The following is an 18,730-nucleotide window of genomic DNA, read 5'->3' as shown; positions in this document are numbered from 1 at the left end:
CAGCCAAACATGCTGTTTTTAAAAATAAATTTTAAGTCATTACTGTAAATGGAAAACAAGAATCACTTGTCATAAGTAGAAGGTAACAATAAAAAAAAGTATATAACTACAGTTCTTTCCAATGGGTCATGCAGTTGTTTAGTTACTGTAAAAGTTCATTGAAAGAGAAAATCATGAAAATTAAACATATACACTTTCAACATTGTACTTTGGTTTTAGATGCATACACAAGTACTTATTCACCAATCTTTGGACTAAAAATGTTTTGGTTTCTCTAATTTTCTTTATTCCTTTCCATTTTCATAAAAACTGATTTCTGCTCTCATTTTTATTATTGCTTTCCTTATATTACTTTGGAGCCCTGGTGGCACAGTGGTTAAGAGCTACAGCTGCTAACCAAAAGTTTGGCAATTCAAACCCACCAGCTGCTCCTTGGAAACCCTATGGGGCAGTTCTATTTTGTTCTATAGGGTCGCTATGAGTTGGAATCCACTCAATGACAACAGGTTTTTTTTTTTTTTAATATTATTTTGAGTTTAATTTGATCATCCTTTTCTAGCTTCTTAAGGTGAAAGGTTAGAACATTGATGACTTCCCGAACAGAAATTTGTTTTCTCACAGTTTAGGAGCCTAGAAGTTCAAATTCAGGGCGCTGGCTCTAGGGGAAGGCTCTCTTTGTCTGCTCTCGGGTAAATTCCTTGTCTCAGCTTCTCTAGCATTCTTCTTGGTGTTCCTTGGAGATCTCTATGTGGCATCTATCTTTCCCCCATTTGTACTTGCTTGCTCTGTGCCTAATCTGTTCTTTTTATATCTCTAAAATCCTTAGGTTTAAGACACACCGTACACTGATAAAGATTCATTAACATAACAAAGAAGAGCCTATTCCCAAATGGGATTACTCCACAGGTATAGGGGTTAGGAGTCCAACACATATTTTGGGAAGACACAATTCAATCCATAACAATAATGCTGTTCTAGTCTTGTATTCCTTACTGATTTTCTTTCTACTATAACCTCCCAAGAGAGAAGTGTGAAATTGCCAACTATAATTGTCTATTTCTTCTTCCAGCACTTTCAGTCTTTGCTTCATGTAATTTGAAGCTCTGTTATTAGGTGTATACATACTTTGGATTATTATGTCTTATTGGTGAATTGAACTTTTTATCATTATAAAATGCCCTTCTCTATCCTTGCTAATCTTCCTTGTCTTCAAGTCTACTCTGTCTGATATTAATGTAGCCACTTCAGTTTTCCTATGTTATTTATTTTTCAAATATTCTTTTAACCTATCTATGTCTTAATATTTCAAGTGCATTTCTTGTAGACAACTTGTAGAGTTTTGCTTTTTTTTTTGTTCAGTTTGACAGTCTCTGACTTTTAATTGGAGTGCGTAGACCATTAATAATTAGTGTAACTATCAATATCTTGTTGCCATCAAATCAATTCCAACTTATAGCAACCCTGTAGGACAGAGTAGAACTGCCCCATAAGGTTTCCAGGGAAGAGCTGGTGGATTTGAACTGCTGACCTTTGGGTTAGCAGCTGAGTTCTTAATACAGGTGAGATTAAATATATCATCTTAATAATTTTCTATCATCCATTCGTTCTTTGTTTCTTTTTCCTTCTTTTCATACCTTTCTCTGGATTAACTGAGCAGTTGTCAGCATTTCCTTTTATATATACTATTGGCTTCTGGTTATAATTGTTTTATATTTTTAGTAGTTACGTCAGGGTTTATGATACCCATCTTGAAGTTATCACATTTTACCTTTAAATTATAATATACACCTTAACATATAATGAAAGATCTTTAGAACAGTATACTTCCATTCCCCCCACCCTTTAGGATGCAGTTCTCATATTTTTTCTACTTAACGTCATAAAACATTTTTTGTTTCAAATAGTCAATAACCTTTAATGGAATTTACAAAACAAGAAAAGATATACTTACCTACATATTTACTATCTGTAGTTCTCCTTATTCTTTTATGTAGACCTCAGTTTCCATTCGTATTACTTTTCTTTAGCCTAAGAATTCCCATTAACATTTCTTGTAGTGCACCTCTCACAGGGCATAGATTTTGTTTTCCTAAAAGAGTTACTATTTTGCCTTTATTTTGAAGGATGTTTTTGCTGAGTAAAGAATACTGGTTGTCATTTTTTGTTTTTGTTTTTCCTTCAGCACTGTAAAGACACTATTCTTTGTCTTTTGGCTTATATTGCTTCTGATGAGAAATCTGCTGCAATTCTTATTTTGTTCTTCAGTATGTAATGTTTCCTTTTCTCTGGGCTGTTTTTAAGACTATTTCTTTATCACTGGTTTTTAATAATTTGAATATCATGTGCCTTGATGGAGTTTTCTTTTTGTTTGTCTTTCTTAGCATTATTGAATTTCTTGATTTGTGAATTTATAATTCTCATCAAATTTCCTAGACATGTGTACCTTTAAATCTTTAACCGTATTTATAATAGCCGCTTAAAGTCCTTGTCTGCTAATTTGATCATCTCTGTCATTTCTGGGTCTGTTTTTATTAACTGATTTTCCTCCTGGTTATGAGTCACATTCTTCTGCTTCTCTGAATGTGTAACAATTTTTGATTGGATGCTACATTGTGAATTTATGTTGTTGAGTGTTGGATTTTTTTTGTCTTTAAGCAGTGCTGGATTTTGTTCTAGGTTAAATTAATTTTGGTTTGGTTCGATCTTTTCAATTTCGTTTTAAAAGTTTTGTTAAAACTGGTTTAGATTAACCCTTACTCTAGGGTTAATTTAGCCCTATTTCTAGGGTGGGGTCCTTTTGAGGTCTCTACAGAATTCTACATGTGCTTAAACATCGTTCTCTACTCTGGCTGGTCAGAGCTGAAGTTCTCCCAGCTCTGGGTGAGCTTAGGGACTTGTTTAGCTTACAGGTTCCTAGGTTCATGGAGCTTTACCTATGCATGTATGGCTCAGTGTTCAGCAATAGACTTGAGGGGATTCCTCTACAGGTTTCTGAGCTCTTTGTTTGCTTAGCTCCCTCCAATTTCTGCTTCTTCAACTCAGAGGTTCTAGTGAACTCTGCTTAGTCTTGCCTGCCTTGCACTGTTGTCTGAAAAGGGAATCCAGGCAGAAAGGACAATTGTAAGGCTCATCTTATTTGTTTTCCTTCTTTCAATGCACTGCTTGTTGTCCAGTGTTTGAAAACAGTTGTTTCACGAGGATTTGTCCTTGTTTTCTGGTTGCATACAGAGGGAGAACAAGTCCTATTTCAGTAATTCCATCATGGCTGGAAGCAGAAGTCTCTTCCCTTTTACCTTTTACTATAGTCCTCGCTTCAGGTTGAGGTTTTAATTTTAATGACTGTATATGTATTTAATTTCAATGATTATGCTCTTCATCTCTTGTACTGATTGATGGATTTTTAAAAATCTACCTCATCCTATTTTGAATGTGGTTTGTTTCTTGCTCATGTTTTAGGTACCTTGTTTTCTCCATATATTTAAAATATCATTAGTTTATATGTGATATTTCCAACCTCTGAAAATAGTAGGACTAATTCTGTTATTTGAGGTTTATGCTGAGTATAGCTTACAGTGCCTTGATTCCTTGTGTGTCCTGTAATTTGAGGTTCTGCACTCATATTTGATGGCACCTTATTTGTGGGAATCCTTTACATCTCTACAGAAAATTTTCTTTTGCTTCTTCCAGGCTCTCAAAGTGTTAATAACCTAAGATTGCATCAAGGTAATTTACTAGATTGAGGTTTCCTGGACCACAGAAATGGTGCAAATTATAATACCAGGCATGCACCAGGGCAAGCTGCTGTTATAAATTCCTAGGGAGACTTTTTTCCTTTTACCTAGAGCCCTAACACCGAAAGGTGAACTTTTCCCTTTAATTCACACTTTTACTGAGGATGTAACCTTTCCAGATGTGGAGGTTTGTCTCAGTTCCAAGTCTTCAAAATTCATGGACCCACCACTTCAATTCCTGGTTTCCACTGGTGTTTAAAAAACGAGCTTGTAAGTTACTGAGACTGGTAAACGCTGCAAGAATAGTCACAGAGTCAATGTCAATTGCCACTTTTATTTCTAGCTCCTTTTGTTTTTGGCCTCTAATATCAACATTATTAATTATTACCCTGGGTGGTAAAAGGGTTAATGCGCTCAGTTGTTAACTGAAAGGTTAGAGGTTCAAGTCCACTCAGAAGCATCTTCAAAAAAAGGCCTGGTGTTCTACTTCTGGAAAACCAACCACTAAAAACCCTATGGAGTGCAGTTCTACTCTGACACACATAGGGTCTCCGTGAGCCAGAACTGACTCAACGGTAACTGGTTTAGTAGTAAGCTCAGTCCTATATTTAAAAGAATGTTTATATTTAGTTCAAGATGTCTGGGTGACTTCCAGTGGGAGGATTCTTCAGCCTAGCTAGAACACCATAATGCTTGGAAGGCAAGCCTTTCCCTTCAATTCTTCACATGGTTGGCACCTTCTCTTCCTTTGGGTTTCATCTCAAATACCAAAATCCTATCTAAAGCAGCCATTTCCCCCAGCTAGTTATTTTCTATCATGTTATTCTTTTTATTTCTTTCTCATCACAGTCTGCAATAATCATTTTCCAAAGGAGTTTCCCATGTTCTTTGTCTCCCCCGCTAGCATGTAAGAGCCATGTGTATAATGAGTCTCTCCATTTTCTCCTGTGTTTGCAGCCCCAATCACAGTGCATATCACAGAATAAGCACTCACATCTTTGTTGTATGAGTAACTTTTTCTTGAAGCAAATATAAATGAGGAAATATGTACACACCATAAAATATATTTCTAAAAAATCAGATTATATCAGCAAGTGCAACGTGTATGCTTAGAACTCCCAGTTCTTTGTTCATGCCTCATGGTCTCAAAGTAGCAAGAAGTTAGGAGAAGCATTGCTCTTTAGTTATCTCAGAGACGGAGGGCTGAGTTAAGGCCTCATTGCTGCCCACCAATAGGATAAATTTTTCCCAGAATCAGGAACAGACCTACCCTCAATCATTTAAACTCCCTACAAGTGGGGATAACTCAGGTACCTTGAAAGATGTGGTAGCCTAAAAGACAACAGGTGTTTCTATTTCGGTGTGACTTCCATAATGGATCCTGAAGCTGTTACTCTCTTTATCAAATAAAGAAAAGTAAGAAAAATGATTCTTATTTCAATATGTTAAGTCTTTACGGAATTTTTAGTAAGAGTTATGGAAATGTCCCTCATACTTATCCTCAGAGAGCAGCCTAAAAATGTCTTCAAGACCTGATATTTCCCCATCCCCAAGGAGAATTAAGAGTGCCAATGTTACTTGTTTTCATCTTGCTTCCATCTTGAGTGGGCAGTAGCTGTTTCCCAGGGAATCAATTTTGTATTTAGCTATTTTGACACATCAATTCCCATAATAATGACTCTGAGTTTAGAAAATGTAATCTAAATCTGACTAATTTTTCCTCCTACACACGCTGGGGGTTCTCTTGATTTAATATAATTCCCAAGCTATTCGTAACAGGTTTCTCTTGGGACAAAAGCTCCTGGAGTAAAGGCAACCATATACCCTAACGTGAAACAACAACAACAACAACAACAAAGCAAACATTTATTGAGTTCTTACAATGGGCTAGGCACTAAATTAAGAGCTTTATGTACCTTTCTTTATTTAAACCTTAAAAATCCTCTTATGATGTAAGTACTATTATTCCTACCTGCAGAAGAGTAAAAGGCGGTAAACGGAGATTAAGGAATGTGGTCTAGGTGACACAAGGAGAAATTTAATGAGCTGAGTCTCCTACATTACAATACTCTGCAAAAGAACTATTGAAATAACAATACCACAGTGTTCCTTTGCAATTATACTGCCATGATTAAGTCATGCATCTAAAGGGCCAGAACTTGCAGAACACGGTGTCCTTGAAAAGATCTTTAGAACAGACAAAAATGAAAAACACTTAAAAAAAAAATCACTTCCAACTTTCTTTTACAAATGCATATTAACCCAGGGAAGTCATTTGTTGTCTCAGGAATTCAGTTCTTGCATCAATAAAGTCCCTTTATGTTTAAGATACAGAATAAACCCTAGCTAAGATACAAACTCAGGTCCCATGGTTCCTATTTAGTAGAAGAGATGATCCACTCACCTATGGTTTGGGCAGGTGCTCCCCTCCATGTCTCTGCCCCTTGCCACGTCTGGGGTATTTTCTTCATTGGAATGTTCTTCTGCTTCCTCATGGGGGCTGCTTTTGAAAAGGAAGTCTTCAAGTTCTCCAACACCTTCTTCTCTTTGATCTGTTTCAATCTGAATTAAAGGCACTTCCCTTGAGCATGGTGATCGCCTGGTGTGGTTTGGAGGGATAGCATCATGGCATATGGAAGTTTCTTTTTTAGAATCTATGCTCTTGTGGTTCGTAAGAGAAGCAGCTTTGCTTTGAGATGACTCTGAGGAATGTTTGCTTTCAGTAAGCGAGTCTTTCCTCGGGCAGTCAACAGACTCCTGAACAAGCAGAGTTGGCCCACTTTGCACTCTGCTGGAAGCTAATCCATTTGCACACTTCTCCCCTTGCATGGGAGAGCCAACGGAAACAGGCTCAGCATCAACTGCCTCACCATCGTCCACTATGATTTTGTTCTTTCGCATGAGGGCCTCAATGGAGTTTGCCCATGTTTCGTGAATTAACATGTTTGTGATCTGGTCAGTCCCACCTCTTCGATATAAGCAAGAGTCAGATTTACAGAGACCTGAGGAAGAAGCACTGCTAACCGGCTGCACACTCAGGAAATCTTGCTGGCTGTTTTGTGCAAAGCTATCTAAGGAGTTGGCTTTGACAGGTGCATTCACTGTTAACCTGGTGCATGGCAATCGGCTATCTGGTATGGACGACTGTCTATAACAAAATGGGGATCTCAGAGGGGGAGGCAGTAGGCTAGCAGTCCAATCCTGGCTGCTGCTTCTGGATGATGGGTTGTCTTTGCTTTCCCTTTCAATGTCCTTCAGCATGTACCTATAGAACTCCTCGGTTATACTCTCTGTGCTGGACTGCTTGGAGGGGCAGCTTGGCCTCACACTCAGATGGTCATTTTTCCAGCACGCCTGTTGCATAGCTGAGGTCAGAATGCTGCTGGCGTTCTTGCCGGCATAGTAGTCCAGCAGTAGCTCAAAGCCTCTCCCTTCATTTTCCATCTGGTTCACCATGAACCTGGAGAACTCGTCGGTGATGCTTTCACAGCTGGACTGTTTGGAGACAGAGCTGGCCCTGCTCACCGGCTGACTTAAGGTACTCATTAAACCCAGGCTATTTACATAGGCCCTGCTGTCAGCGTCCTCCTCTGGAATGCTTTCACAACTGGAGGCCTTCAGCCTGTTCCACCGGTCGCCAAGTAACCGATTCCGAGGATAGCTCTGGGCTTGCCAGACGCCGTCCACCATGGAGAACTCCGTTAAGTTCATGATCTTGGCTGCCACCTCATTTGCAAAGATATTGACAGAATCTGGGACATCCTCGAGGTTCATAGATTCATCCACAACCCTGTTCATCAATTTCTCTTTCAGCTCAGGGTGCTCATCCGTTTTCCTCTTGATCTCGCTGAGCCGTGGTGGCTTGTGTTTTCTGACTGTGGTCCCGCTGGTCTGGCTCTCCTTCTTCCTCTTCAAGGTTCGGCAGGATAAGTTTGGTGTAACCAGAAACTCGTTCCCTCTTTTCCACGCACAAAACCAGGGTTGTTTTCCATTGGAGTTGTCAAGGCAAATCGCTGCGATTTCAGTTGCCATGGAGACAACCGTCTCTGCTAATTCTTCCGCAAAGTCTGTAATGCAGCATATGTCTGCATGTTTTGCTTGTAGCATGGGCTGAGTGGGAAGCAGCAAGTCATTCCCTAACAAAGACAGGTTGACTTGAACTTCCTTGTTGAGAGGCATGTCACTACTGCATTTTTCTTGGGTGTTTGGGTTCATACTGTCCTCAGCATCCTGGGATCCCTTTCTGTGTTTATTGGCCATAAGTGCTCTTTCTCCCTCTGGAGAGCCTCTGCATTCATTCTCATTGACACTGGCCATTGGTTGATGGATTTTTGTAATATCGCCCATGGTTCCTTTCAGGTGTATTTCCTTGGGGGGTGTTTTAGCTGTTGAGGAATCGTGCATACTGTGACTATATGACAATTCAGGTTGCAGGGTGGGATTCTTGAAGAGGCCTGGCCTCGTTCTGCCCTTGTTATCTGGTTTTGGATACATGTCATCTACAACTTCTTTAATGGCAAGACTAGTGTTGAGTGGATTGCTAGTTGAATGGCTGCTGGTATATTCAGTGGTTTTTGGCCACGCTTGACTAGCAGCCTGATCGGTTAGCTGGTAGCCTATTTCTGTTTCCCTCCATCTGATGGTCTCCTTAGAAAGGCCAGTAGCACCTTCACCGAGCTGCACAAGACGGCTCATCTTCTTGAACGTGTAGTAGATCACATTGAAGAGCAGTTGATTTGTACTTTCCATTAAGGTGTCCAGAGTATCAGATGGATGCTTAACATCGTTGGGTTCAGTTATTTTATTTTTCTGGTGAACTTCATCAAAGGAATGCTTCAGGATAACATTGGACAGATTCTGTGCCAGTTCATTCCTGAGGACATTTTCTGAGCATAGGGTCTGAGGCCTTGAAGCGGTTTCTATGATTCTCCCGTTCATTGATTCCATGAGGTCTTTGACGCTGCTGTAGGTGTTTGGCCTCATTAAAACCAGCATGGCCTCCTTGAGCAGAGCCTCCGCAATGGCCTCGTTCCCCATCTCCATGCTTTGCTCCATCGTTAAACTACCAAGTGGGGGAATGGCTGCAGAAGCCTGAGCTGTAGACAAGAGGCCACCTGTTGCCACAGGGCACTTCACCTCTTGTGTTTCACCCAGGCCACAGACAGCAACAGCACTTGCTACCTGAGTCATGCCACACAAAGCAGAGGGAAAGGAATATTCACCGAGAGAAGGTTCTTTCAGTTCTTGGGAGGCTTGAGTTCGCAGTGCTTCGTTGCCTCCCAGTGGACTGCCTGATAACAGGGATTCCTGTTCCTTTTTGAGTCTTTCTGTGGCCTGCGGGCTGGAAATGGTTCCAATTACAGTGGCTGCACAAGCTAACACTACTTCTAGGGCACTCTGGGGGTGTCTGCTTGAGTTCGCTCCAGGGTGGACGCTTGGGGTTTCAGTGGAGACTCCTGACTCGGGCCACGAGCAGATTTCTGGCTCAGTGGCAGCATCACTGCCATCTGGACTCTGCACTATGATGATTTGGGGGAGCTCATTCCATGACTGAGGGACTGTGTCTGTTGTGGAACAGCCACTGGGAAGCATGGCACTTCCTACAGAAATACTGACTGCAGATTCCTGGGGTAGTGCAGGCTGAGAATGAGATAACCTACTAAATGCCTCGTGCAGCACAGATTCTGCTAAATTCGTAGCGTACTCGCTGGTTGTGGCTTCTCCATCTTGGATGGGAGGAAGAGATTTTCTTCTGCCTCCAGGGGTTCCTGGCTCTAAGTTGCTGCCATGCTCAGTGATGGTGACACATGCAGAAGGCACATCTTTCTTAACCAACCTGGTGGAATAAGCATCTCCTGGAGTATAGCATGCCTGCGATTTTTCTACTTGACCTTTAACATTCTCTGAACAATAGGAATTGGTGGCTGGTCTCAAACTCCCTACAGCTTCACCTTTCCACCGTGATGTCTTGGCTGAGGGATCCTGGCTCCTCAAGTCTGTTTCTTCTGCTACTTTTTCTAGATATCCTTCTGTTTTAACCAACGGTGTATGATATTTGTTAGTATATTTGTCTTCCAAAGCATAAAGCAATTTTTCCTTGTTGTAATTCCATTCCTCCTGGGTGGCTTCCTTTGGCTTTTTACTTTCCAAAACACTGGCTGAGACATTTATATTTTCAAAACCTAGTAAGGAGAAAATGAAGACCACTGTTAGTTTTTGGGTAGCAAGTTGCCATGGATCTAAAATAATGATCCATTTTTAAAGATGTCTTAAGGCATCAGCTCTCTCTTCTTTCCTTCTTTCTTTCTGCCCCCTTTCCCCCAAATATGGCATATTGAATGTTTCTTCAAGAAAATTGAATCTCGGGAAATGTTTGAATTTTCATTATGGAAATGCCACCTAACCAAATGGCTTCTAATGTGGGACATAAATATAAGGGCTAGAGTGAGAGAAGAGAATGTTTGCAAGCTAAGAACTGGCAGCCATTCTTCAAGCGGAAATCAATGCAAAATAACTGCATCTTAGAAGTTCCCAGTGGCGACAGATAGGGGAGGGAGGATGTTTAAAACCACCTCAGTAACTGGTCTGTTGAAGAGATTTGCTCTCAAGTTTGCATAGGACTTGCCCCAAGGACAGTAGCAACAACAGCTGAGGTGTCCCTTCTTCTCTGGCTGAGAGTGGGTAAGAGGAACCCATTGTTCATTGAGCTGTATTTGAGTCAGCAGAAAGAGCTGGATAAATGAGTGCTAAGCCTTTATGGGGAGCCCTGGTGGCGCAGTGGTTAAGAGCTCAGCTGCTAACCAAAAGGTGGCAGTTCGAATCCACCAGCCACTCCTTGGAAACCCACGGGGCAGTTCTACTCTGTCTTATAGGGTCGCTGCGAGTCAGAGTTTACTCAACAGCAACGGGTTTGGTTTTTGGTTTTGGTAAGCACTTTCTGGAGTCCCTGGGTGGTGTAAACGGTTAATGTGCTTGGCCGCTAACCCAAAGGTTGGAGGTTGGAGTCTACCCAGAGGCACCTTGGAAGAAAGGCCAGGTGATCTACTTCCAAAAACATGAGCCTTTGAAAACCTCAGGGAGCCCAGTTCTACCCTGATACACATGGGGTCACCGTCAGTAGGAATCCACTCTATGGCAACTTTTTTTTTTTAAGCACTTTCTTGGGTTATCTCCTTCTGCCCTTACAAGAATCATTTGTTCTAGACATTATTAAACTCCAAACTACATATAAAGAAACAGGGCTCAGAAAGATTAGATACTTGACCCCAGGTTACATAGGCTCAAAGTGGGAGAGCTAGGATTCAAATTCAGGCTCCAAACCAGTACGAGGTTTTTAGGGATGTCTTAGGGAAGTTAACTTTCTCCCCCAGTGATATTCCCCATCTCTTGTCAGGCAGGAGGATTTCCCTTTAAAGCACACAGATTTCCTTCAGCATCCCTAAAGCATCTTCGGGGAGTCTGGAGCCATCCAACCATTAAGACTATTATGGGCATTAGTCAGCATCTTTCACTCCCTTCTCTTACCCTTCTCCTCCCCTGCCTAGACTTAGAAGGTGGAGAATGTGATGTGTCAGCCAAACTGACGCGGCCTGCCAGAAACTTTTCTGAAGCTTCACCCAGACATTTTTATACAATGACTAATTTCAGGATGCACGTCAGTTTTATTGGAAAGTTCTCACCGTTCCGATATTCTTCCACTTCACTTTCCTCCTCTAAGTGCTCCGATGCGGTGAGAAAGTCTTCCTCAATTGAGGACAAGGAACAGTTAGTGTCATCCTCCAGTTTCAAGGTGCTTGTTTCCACGTGGAGCTGCCGCTCCTGCACCAGTTCCAGGCCGATCAAAAATTTGTTGATTTCAAAGATGATGCTGTTGGTACTATTTGGTCTGTTCCCTCTTGCACACTGGACCAAGCAAATATCTGGCAGCCAAGGACACTAGAAGTGGAGAGCAAAGAAGGCATTTGTTGACAGAGGAAATAAAACACTGTTGCTTCTGACCTTTCTCCTTCCACCAAGCTCTTTTAGAAGCAGTAGGGACCTTTAAAATATTTGAAATATCTTCTGGGCTTATATTGATGAACTCCTTGAAAAAATTTTAAATGATGTTTGGGAACACAAGGGTACCTAGGAGAAATTTTGACTTAGGGGAAAATTGAACAGTCATATCAGATGTTTTTGTTTTCCTCTTTTGATTAAATTGAGTTCCAGGGTCTCTGATCAACATTTTTTTCTGTCTTGGTTTTAGTAAAACCTCTGCCAGTACTTCAGATGTGTAGCAAGCATTCTATCAACGACATTCAGATTTTATAATTGTATTGCTCATCTGAAGAAGTGGCAAACATGAAATTTAAGAAATCAGATGGAAGTGAACTATCTCTGAAAGATCAGCATGTGGGGAAAGCTATGATGAAGAAGCCCAGATCATTGGATGGGGTCCCAGATAGACCTAGTAATTCTGCTCAGTTCTAGAATTACAACCACATTGCTTTTCTCCACCACTCATTTTCACTACTCATTATTGTCGTTCACTAAAATAACAATAAAAACACTTTCCCTTGCTTGTGTACAGATTACTAGCAAATCACAAGCGTGCCTTGGCATCAGGATTTCCATTTTGTATAAGAGGAATAATACGCTCATTTAATTTTTAAGAGAAAATTCTTTGAATCAAAACAAGAGTTAATGGGCAGGAGAGCTGAGTTAATTTATCTCAAAGTGCAATTTGAAATGCTTTGGGGAAATATTTTATGCCTAAATGTTCACTTTATAAAAAAGATTATTTAAATCATGCTTATCCATGGTTGAAGTTAATTGGGTCTAATACTAGTTAACTTGCCATTTTGGAATCCTCATTCCTGAAGGTGTGTGTGTGTGCGTACATGCCAAGAAATACACACACATCCACCACCCGCTGCTTTCGAGTCGATTCCGACTCATACCCACCCTATAGGGCAGAGTGAGTTTCTAAGGATTTCTAAGGCTGTAATCTCCCTGCCCCACACTTTTTTTTTTTTTTTAAATTGTATTCTAGATAAAGGTTTACAGAACAAACTTGGTTCTCATTAAACAATTAATACACATATTGTTTTGTGACATTGGTTGCCAACCCCACGACATGTCAACACTCTCCCTTCTCCACCTTGGGTTCCCTATTACCAGCTTTCCTGCCCGCTCCTGCCTTCTAGTCCTTGCCCCTGGGCTGGTGTGCCCACTTAATCTCATTTTGTTTTATGGGCCTGTCTAATCTTTGGCTGAAGGGTGAATCTCAGGAGTGACTTCATTACTGAGTTTAAAGGGTGTCCGGGGGCCATACTCTCAGGGTTTCTCCAGTCTGTTAGGCCATTAAGTCTGGCCTTTTTTTTTTTTGTGAGTTAGAATTTTGTTGTACATTTTTCTCCAGCTCTGTCCAGGACCCTGTATTGTGATCCCTGGCAGAGCAGTCAGTGGTGGTAGCCGGGCACCATCTAGTTGTGCTGGAATTAGTCTGGTGGAGGCTGTGGTAGCTGTAGTCCATTAATCATTTGGACTAATCTTTCCCTTGTGTCTTTGGTTTTCTTCATTCTCCCTTGCTACAGATGGGGTGAGACCAGTGGAGTATCTTAGATGGCCGCTCACAAGCTTTTAAGACCTCAGACGCTACTCACCAAAGTAGAATGTAGAACATTTTCTTTATAAACTATGTTATGTAAGGACGTAATCTTTATGGAAGCAGACTGCCACATCTTTCACCCGAGGAGCGGCTGGTGGGTTCAAACCACAGACCTTTCTGTTAGCAGCCGAGGGCTTAATCACTGTGCCATCAGAGCTCCTTCTACATACACATAGACATGCATATTCTGTTTCTTAAAATAGAGTATCTTTTTCTTACATGAATATCATTTAATAATCGTTGATTGAATATAATCAGAGCAATTCTAGGAGAGATGACTATTGTGGGGTTTCCATTAACGTTACCCAAAGAAGTTGGTCTTTGTCCCTGGTTCCTGAGAGATAACCTCTAAAACCTTGGACTTTTCCAGGTGAATGAAGTGTCTTTGCTATTAAAGGAGTTTCCAGACCACACCTGAGAATTTATGCTAATGAATGGGGGCTGACTGGCCAGAAAGACCACATTTTGATAGCAGCTTGTTGATTCCCTCATGGGGCCTACTGGAATGTTAGCTATTCCCTCAGGACTAATTTGAACTTCCCCAATTACCCAGCTCAAGTGGCCTCTGCCAATCTTTCCATCTTTACTTTTGGATTAACAGGTAACCAACCTTTACTGGGACTAAGCAGCCATGCTGAGAATATCCCTATACAAGTAGGTGGTAGCTATGGCTGGCTAGGATGGGATTCAGTGTTGAAGCTGCCCCAGCCTTTCTGGTCTATTAAAATACATGGACTGTGCTACCTACAAAATGATTTAAGGACTTTAGGGGATGGTAGAAGGGTGAAGTGATATGTAGGAAATATAGGGACCCTTGGAATAAAGAATAAAATGTTTGACTGTTGTAACTCACAGGAAATTCTTGGCTAGTTCTTACATAGGAAAGGTATGCAGAATTTTGAATGCCTTTTTGATGAATGATCTTTAATGAGTCTTTGGCAATTCAACTCTACCTGACCCCAATGAATATCTGTGTTGCTTTTATGACCCAATATCCATTTGTCCTTCTTCTGGTTTTCATACCCTAATGTCCCTGCAGGGCACCATTTCCTGCCTCACGTGATTCCAGAAACAACAACAACAACAACGACAACAACAACAAAACGTAGTTGCCGAGTTGACTCTGACTCATGGTGACTACATGTGTGTCAGAGTAGAGCTGTGCTCCATAGGGTTTTCAATGACTGATTTTTCAGAAGAGATTGCCAGGCCTTTCTTCTGAGGTGTCTCTAGATGGTCTCAAACCTCCAACCTTTAGCAGCTGAGCGCTTAACTTTTTGCACCCCAGAGCCTGATCTGGGATGCCGGGAGGCTGAGGAACTTGGCCAGTAGCCAAGAGTATGGATTCAGATTCCGGCAAGAGGAATGAGGGAGAGTCCATGACCACCTCAAGTATAGAGGGGCCACCAGCTGCCCAGCTAGGAGGAATGGGGCTGGGGAGGAGGGGAGGCTGGGGTAGGAAATTGAAAGTATTTTGCATAATGACCTGGTCTTTGGAACCTCGCGTATCAATAGGTGTACGTTTCCTTTGTGCTGAAGTTAATTTTCTGTCATGTTTAGTTAAGAATACTACCTGGGATTCATCAGAGTGTAACAAGTTCAACTCAAGGTCAGAACTAATTAACATCAGTTTTCAGAACGATACTGGAATAGAGCTGAGATTTCCCAATAATAATTGTGCTTGTCAAAAGCTAGGAAAAGTGTTCTATAAAACAGAGTCACTTTTCACAAAATTTTGTTATGCTGAAAAGAAAATGGGAATGGATTCTTCACACTCTACTGTAAGTATTTCCAAGAATAAGTCAGCATACCGAGCACTGTGTATAATTTATTGACAAACAACAAATTACTAAGGATTCATGTAAGATTTACTCTGTCCCAGCCTTGTTAGGAGCTACAAAGTCAGGGGTATCTGATTATCTAGAAATAAACCCTCCTCGCTGTATTAATTGTTAATTGATCTATCATATTGCTTTTAAAACAATGTACTTTGAACTTGGGAGATGAAATCTTTTTGAAACAGGATTTTCAGGGGAAATACAGTTTCAACTGTATTTTTTTGCAAAATGTTGGGTTTCCTAAAATATTTACCCTGCCAATGTTTTTCAAAACAAAAACTAAAGTTTATTTTCAACAAAGTGCTTTTCACTTATTTAATCTCATAGGAATTCCAGTATTCTCGTGCTCATAAACAACCTGTACATAGATCAAGAGGCAGCCGTTCAAACAGAACAAGGAGATACCGGGTGATTTAAAATCAGGAAAGGTATGCATCAAGGTTGTATCCTTCCACCATACTTATTCAATCTGTATGCTGAGCAAATAGTCTGAGAAGCTGGACTATATGAAGATGAACGTGACATCAGGATTGGAGGAAGACTCATTAACACCCTGTGATATGCCGATGACACAACGTTGCTTGCTGAAAGTGAAGAGGACTTAAAGCACTTACTGATGAAGATCAAAGACTACAGCCTTCAGTATGGACTATGCCTCAACATAAAAAAAAAAAATCCTCACAACTGGACCAATAAGCAACATCATGACAAATGGAGAGAAGACTGAAGTTGTCAACGATTTCACTTTCCTTGGATCCATAATCAACACCCACCAAAGCAGCAGTCAAGAAATCAAAGGACGCATTTCATTGGGCAAATCTAGTGCAAAAGACCTCTCTAAAGTGTTAAAATGCAAAGATGTCACTTTAAGGACTAAGATGTGCCTGACCCACGCCATGGTGTTTTCAAACGCCTCATCTACATGCAAAAGCTGGGCAATGAACAAGGACGACCCAAGAAGAATTGATGCCTTTGAATTACAGTGTTGGTGAAGAATATTGAATATATCATGGACTGCCAAAAGAATGAAAAATATGTCTGGGAAGAAATACAGCCAGAGTGTTCCTCAGAAGCAAGGATGACGAGACTACATCTCACATACTTTGGACATGTTATTAGGAGGGATCAGTCCCTGGAAAAGGACATCATGCTTGGTAAAGTAGAGGGTCAGTGAAAAAGAGGAAGACTCTCAGTGAGATAGATTGACACAGTGGCTGCAACAATGGGCTCAAGCATAACAAAGATTGTGAGGATGGCACAGGACCTGGCAGTGTTTTGTCCTGTTTTACATAGGACCGCTATGAGTCAGAAGTGACTCAACGGCACCTAACAACAACACAACATGGACTGCCAGAAGAACGAACAAATCTGTCTTGGAAGAAGTACAGCCAGAATTCTCCTTAGAAGCGAGAATGGTGAGACTTCATCTCCCGTACTTTGGACATATTATCAGGAGGGTGAACAAAAAAGAGGAAGACTCTCATTGAGATGGATTGACACAGTAGCTGCAGTGAGGGGCTCAAAAGTAGCAATGATTGTGAGGATGGCGCTGGACCCAACAGTGTTTGGTTCTGTTGTACACAGGATCTCTATAAATTGGAACTGACTCCATGGCACCTAACAACAATCTCATTCTCAAAAAATACCGTTTGCTGTCAAGTCGACCCTGATTCAAGGCAACCCCATGTGTGTCAGAGAAGAGCTGTGCACCATAGAGTTTTCAACGGCTGATTTTTCAGAAGTAGATCGCCAGGGCTTTCTTGTGAAGCACCTCTGGGTTGACTTGAAACTCCAACGTTTTGTATAGTAACCAAACTTGTTAACCGTTTCTGCCATCCAGAGACTTCTATCTCATTCTCAAGGTAATCCTATAAAGTAGAAATCATATTATCCCAATCTCATAGACTGGCAAACTGAGGCTCAAAAAGATCCAGATCTGCTGACTTCAAATAAGAAATGACTTTCATTCCATTATGCTACTTCTCTGACTAGCAAGATTCAAGTTACTATAAATAGTGAAATTCTTGCTTCATTAATGAAAACTGTCACCCAATGTGCATGTACGTACTTAGCCTAAGCTATGAGGGCAAGGGATAATATTTGTCCTCTCCCTCCATGCAGTAGGACAGGGGCAAAGGTTTTGGCTCCCAGGAGCATTAGTTTCTACTTGGGCTACTACACCTGGAGTTTCATTTGTTATACTGATGTGTCCTATCCTAAAGAAAGACACGGCAGTCTGCTTCCATAAAGATTTACAGCCTTGGAAACCCTATGGGGCAGTTCTACTCTGTCCTATAGGGTCGCTAGGAGTCTGAATCAAGTCAATGACAGTGAGGTTTTTGTTTTTTTGGTGGGTGGGCGAATCCTAAACCAAACAAACCAAAGCAATTGTTGTCAAGTCAATTCCGACTCATGGCGACCCCATGCGTTCCATCCTAGATGAAGCAAAACCTTTTTACTGGTGAGGCAGGAGCTCAATGCCAGGAAGTAGCAGCAGAGGAAATACAGGCCTGGTGCAGAAATGCTCTCAAAACTCAGGTTTGAATATTATTTCTGCTCTTCATGGTTTTGCCTAATATAAAGAGAAGGTACTTACAGCCATTATCTGTTGTGATCATCAAGGTTGTGTGTCAGCTTGGCTGGGCCATGATTCTCAGTGGCTTGGTAGTTATGATATAGTTTGGCAGTTGTGTTATAATGTGATCACCTCCATGATGGGATCTGCCGTGAATAGCTAATCAGTTGAAAGGGAGTTTCCTTGTGAGCGTGGCCTGTATCTAATATAGGTGGACTTTCTAGCAAGGCTCGCGAGCTTTTGCCCATTCTGGATCCTGCAGCTGGCTCCTGTTCATCTGACCTCAGGTTCTTGGGACCTGAGCTAGCAGCTTGCCTGCTGATCTTGGGATTTGTCAGTCTCCAAGGTCTGGATCTTGGGTTCGCCAACCCCTGCAGCCTGACCCACAGAATTGGAACTTCCCAGCCTCTACAACCACTTGAGCCATTTCCTTGATATAAATTTCTCTATGTCTATGTCTTAGTCATCTAGTGCTGCTATAACAGAAATACCACAAGTGGATGGCTTTAACAAAGGGAAGTTTATTTTCTCACAGTCCAGTAGGTTACAAGTCCAAATTCAGGGCATCAGCTCCAGGAGAAGGCTTTCTCTCTCTGTCGGCTCTGGAGGAAGGTCCTTGTGGTGCATCAGTTTTCCTTTGGTCTGGGAGCATCTCAGCGCAGTAACCTCTGGTCCAAAAGACATGCTCTGCTCCCGGCACTGCTTTCTTGGTGGTATGAGGTTCCCATGTGACTCTGCTCGCTTCTCTCTTTTATATCTCAAAAGAGATTGTCTTAAGACACTATCCAATCTTGTAGATGTCATCAGTATAACCTCATCATAGTGATAGAGTTTATAACACATAAGGAGATCACATAGAACCTCATCATAGTGGTAGAGTTTACAACACATAGGGAAATCACATCAGGTTACACAATCATACAATACTGGGAATCAT

The 18,730-nt window shown here is 41.3% G+C and overlaps 1 protein-coding gene across 1 annotated transcript in view; it reads right to left on the bottom strand.

Moving 5' to 3' along the window:
* Window positions 1-18,730, bottom strand: part of SPHKAP (SPHK1 interactor, AKAP domain containing) — a 166,741-nt gene that overhangs the window by 16,675 nt on the left and 131,336 nt on the right. The window contains exons 6-7 of the mRNA XM_004385841.2: window positions 11,411-11,666; window positions 6,136-9,913 (exon numbers count right to left, since the gene is read on the bottom strand). Coding sequence (XP_004385898.2) covers window positions 6,136-9,913; window positions 11,411-11,666 — 4,034 coding nt within the window. The remainder of the gene's footprint in view (window positions 1-6,135; window positions 9,914-11,410; window positions 11,667-18,730) is intronic.

Source organism: Trichechus manatus, unplaced genomic scaffold (genome assembly GCF_000243295.1).
Source record: "Trichechus manatus latirostris isolate Lorelei unplaced genomic scaffold, TriManLat1.0 scaffold00147, whole genome shotgun sequence".
Classification (NCBI taxonomy): Eukaryota; Metazoa; Chordata; class Mammalia; order Sirenia; family Trichechidae; genus Trichechus; species Trichechus manatus.
Note: the sequence above shows the minus strand (reverse complement) of the source record. Positions and strands in the feature narration are given on the sequence as shown.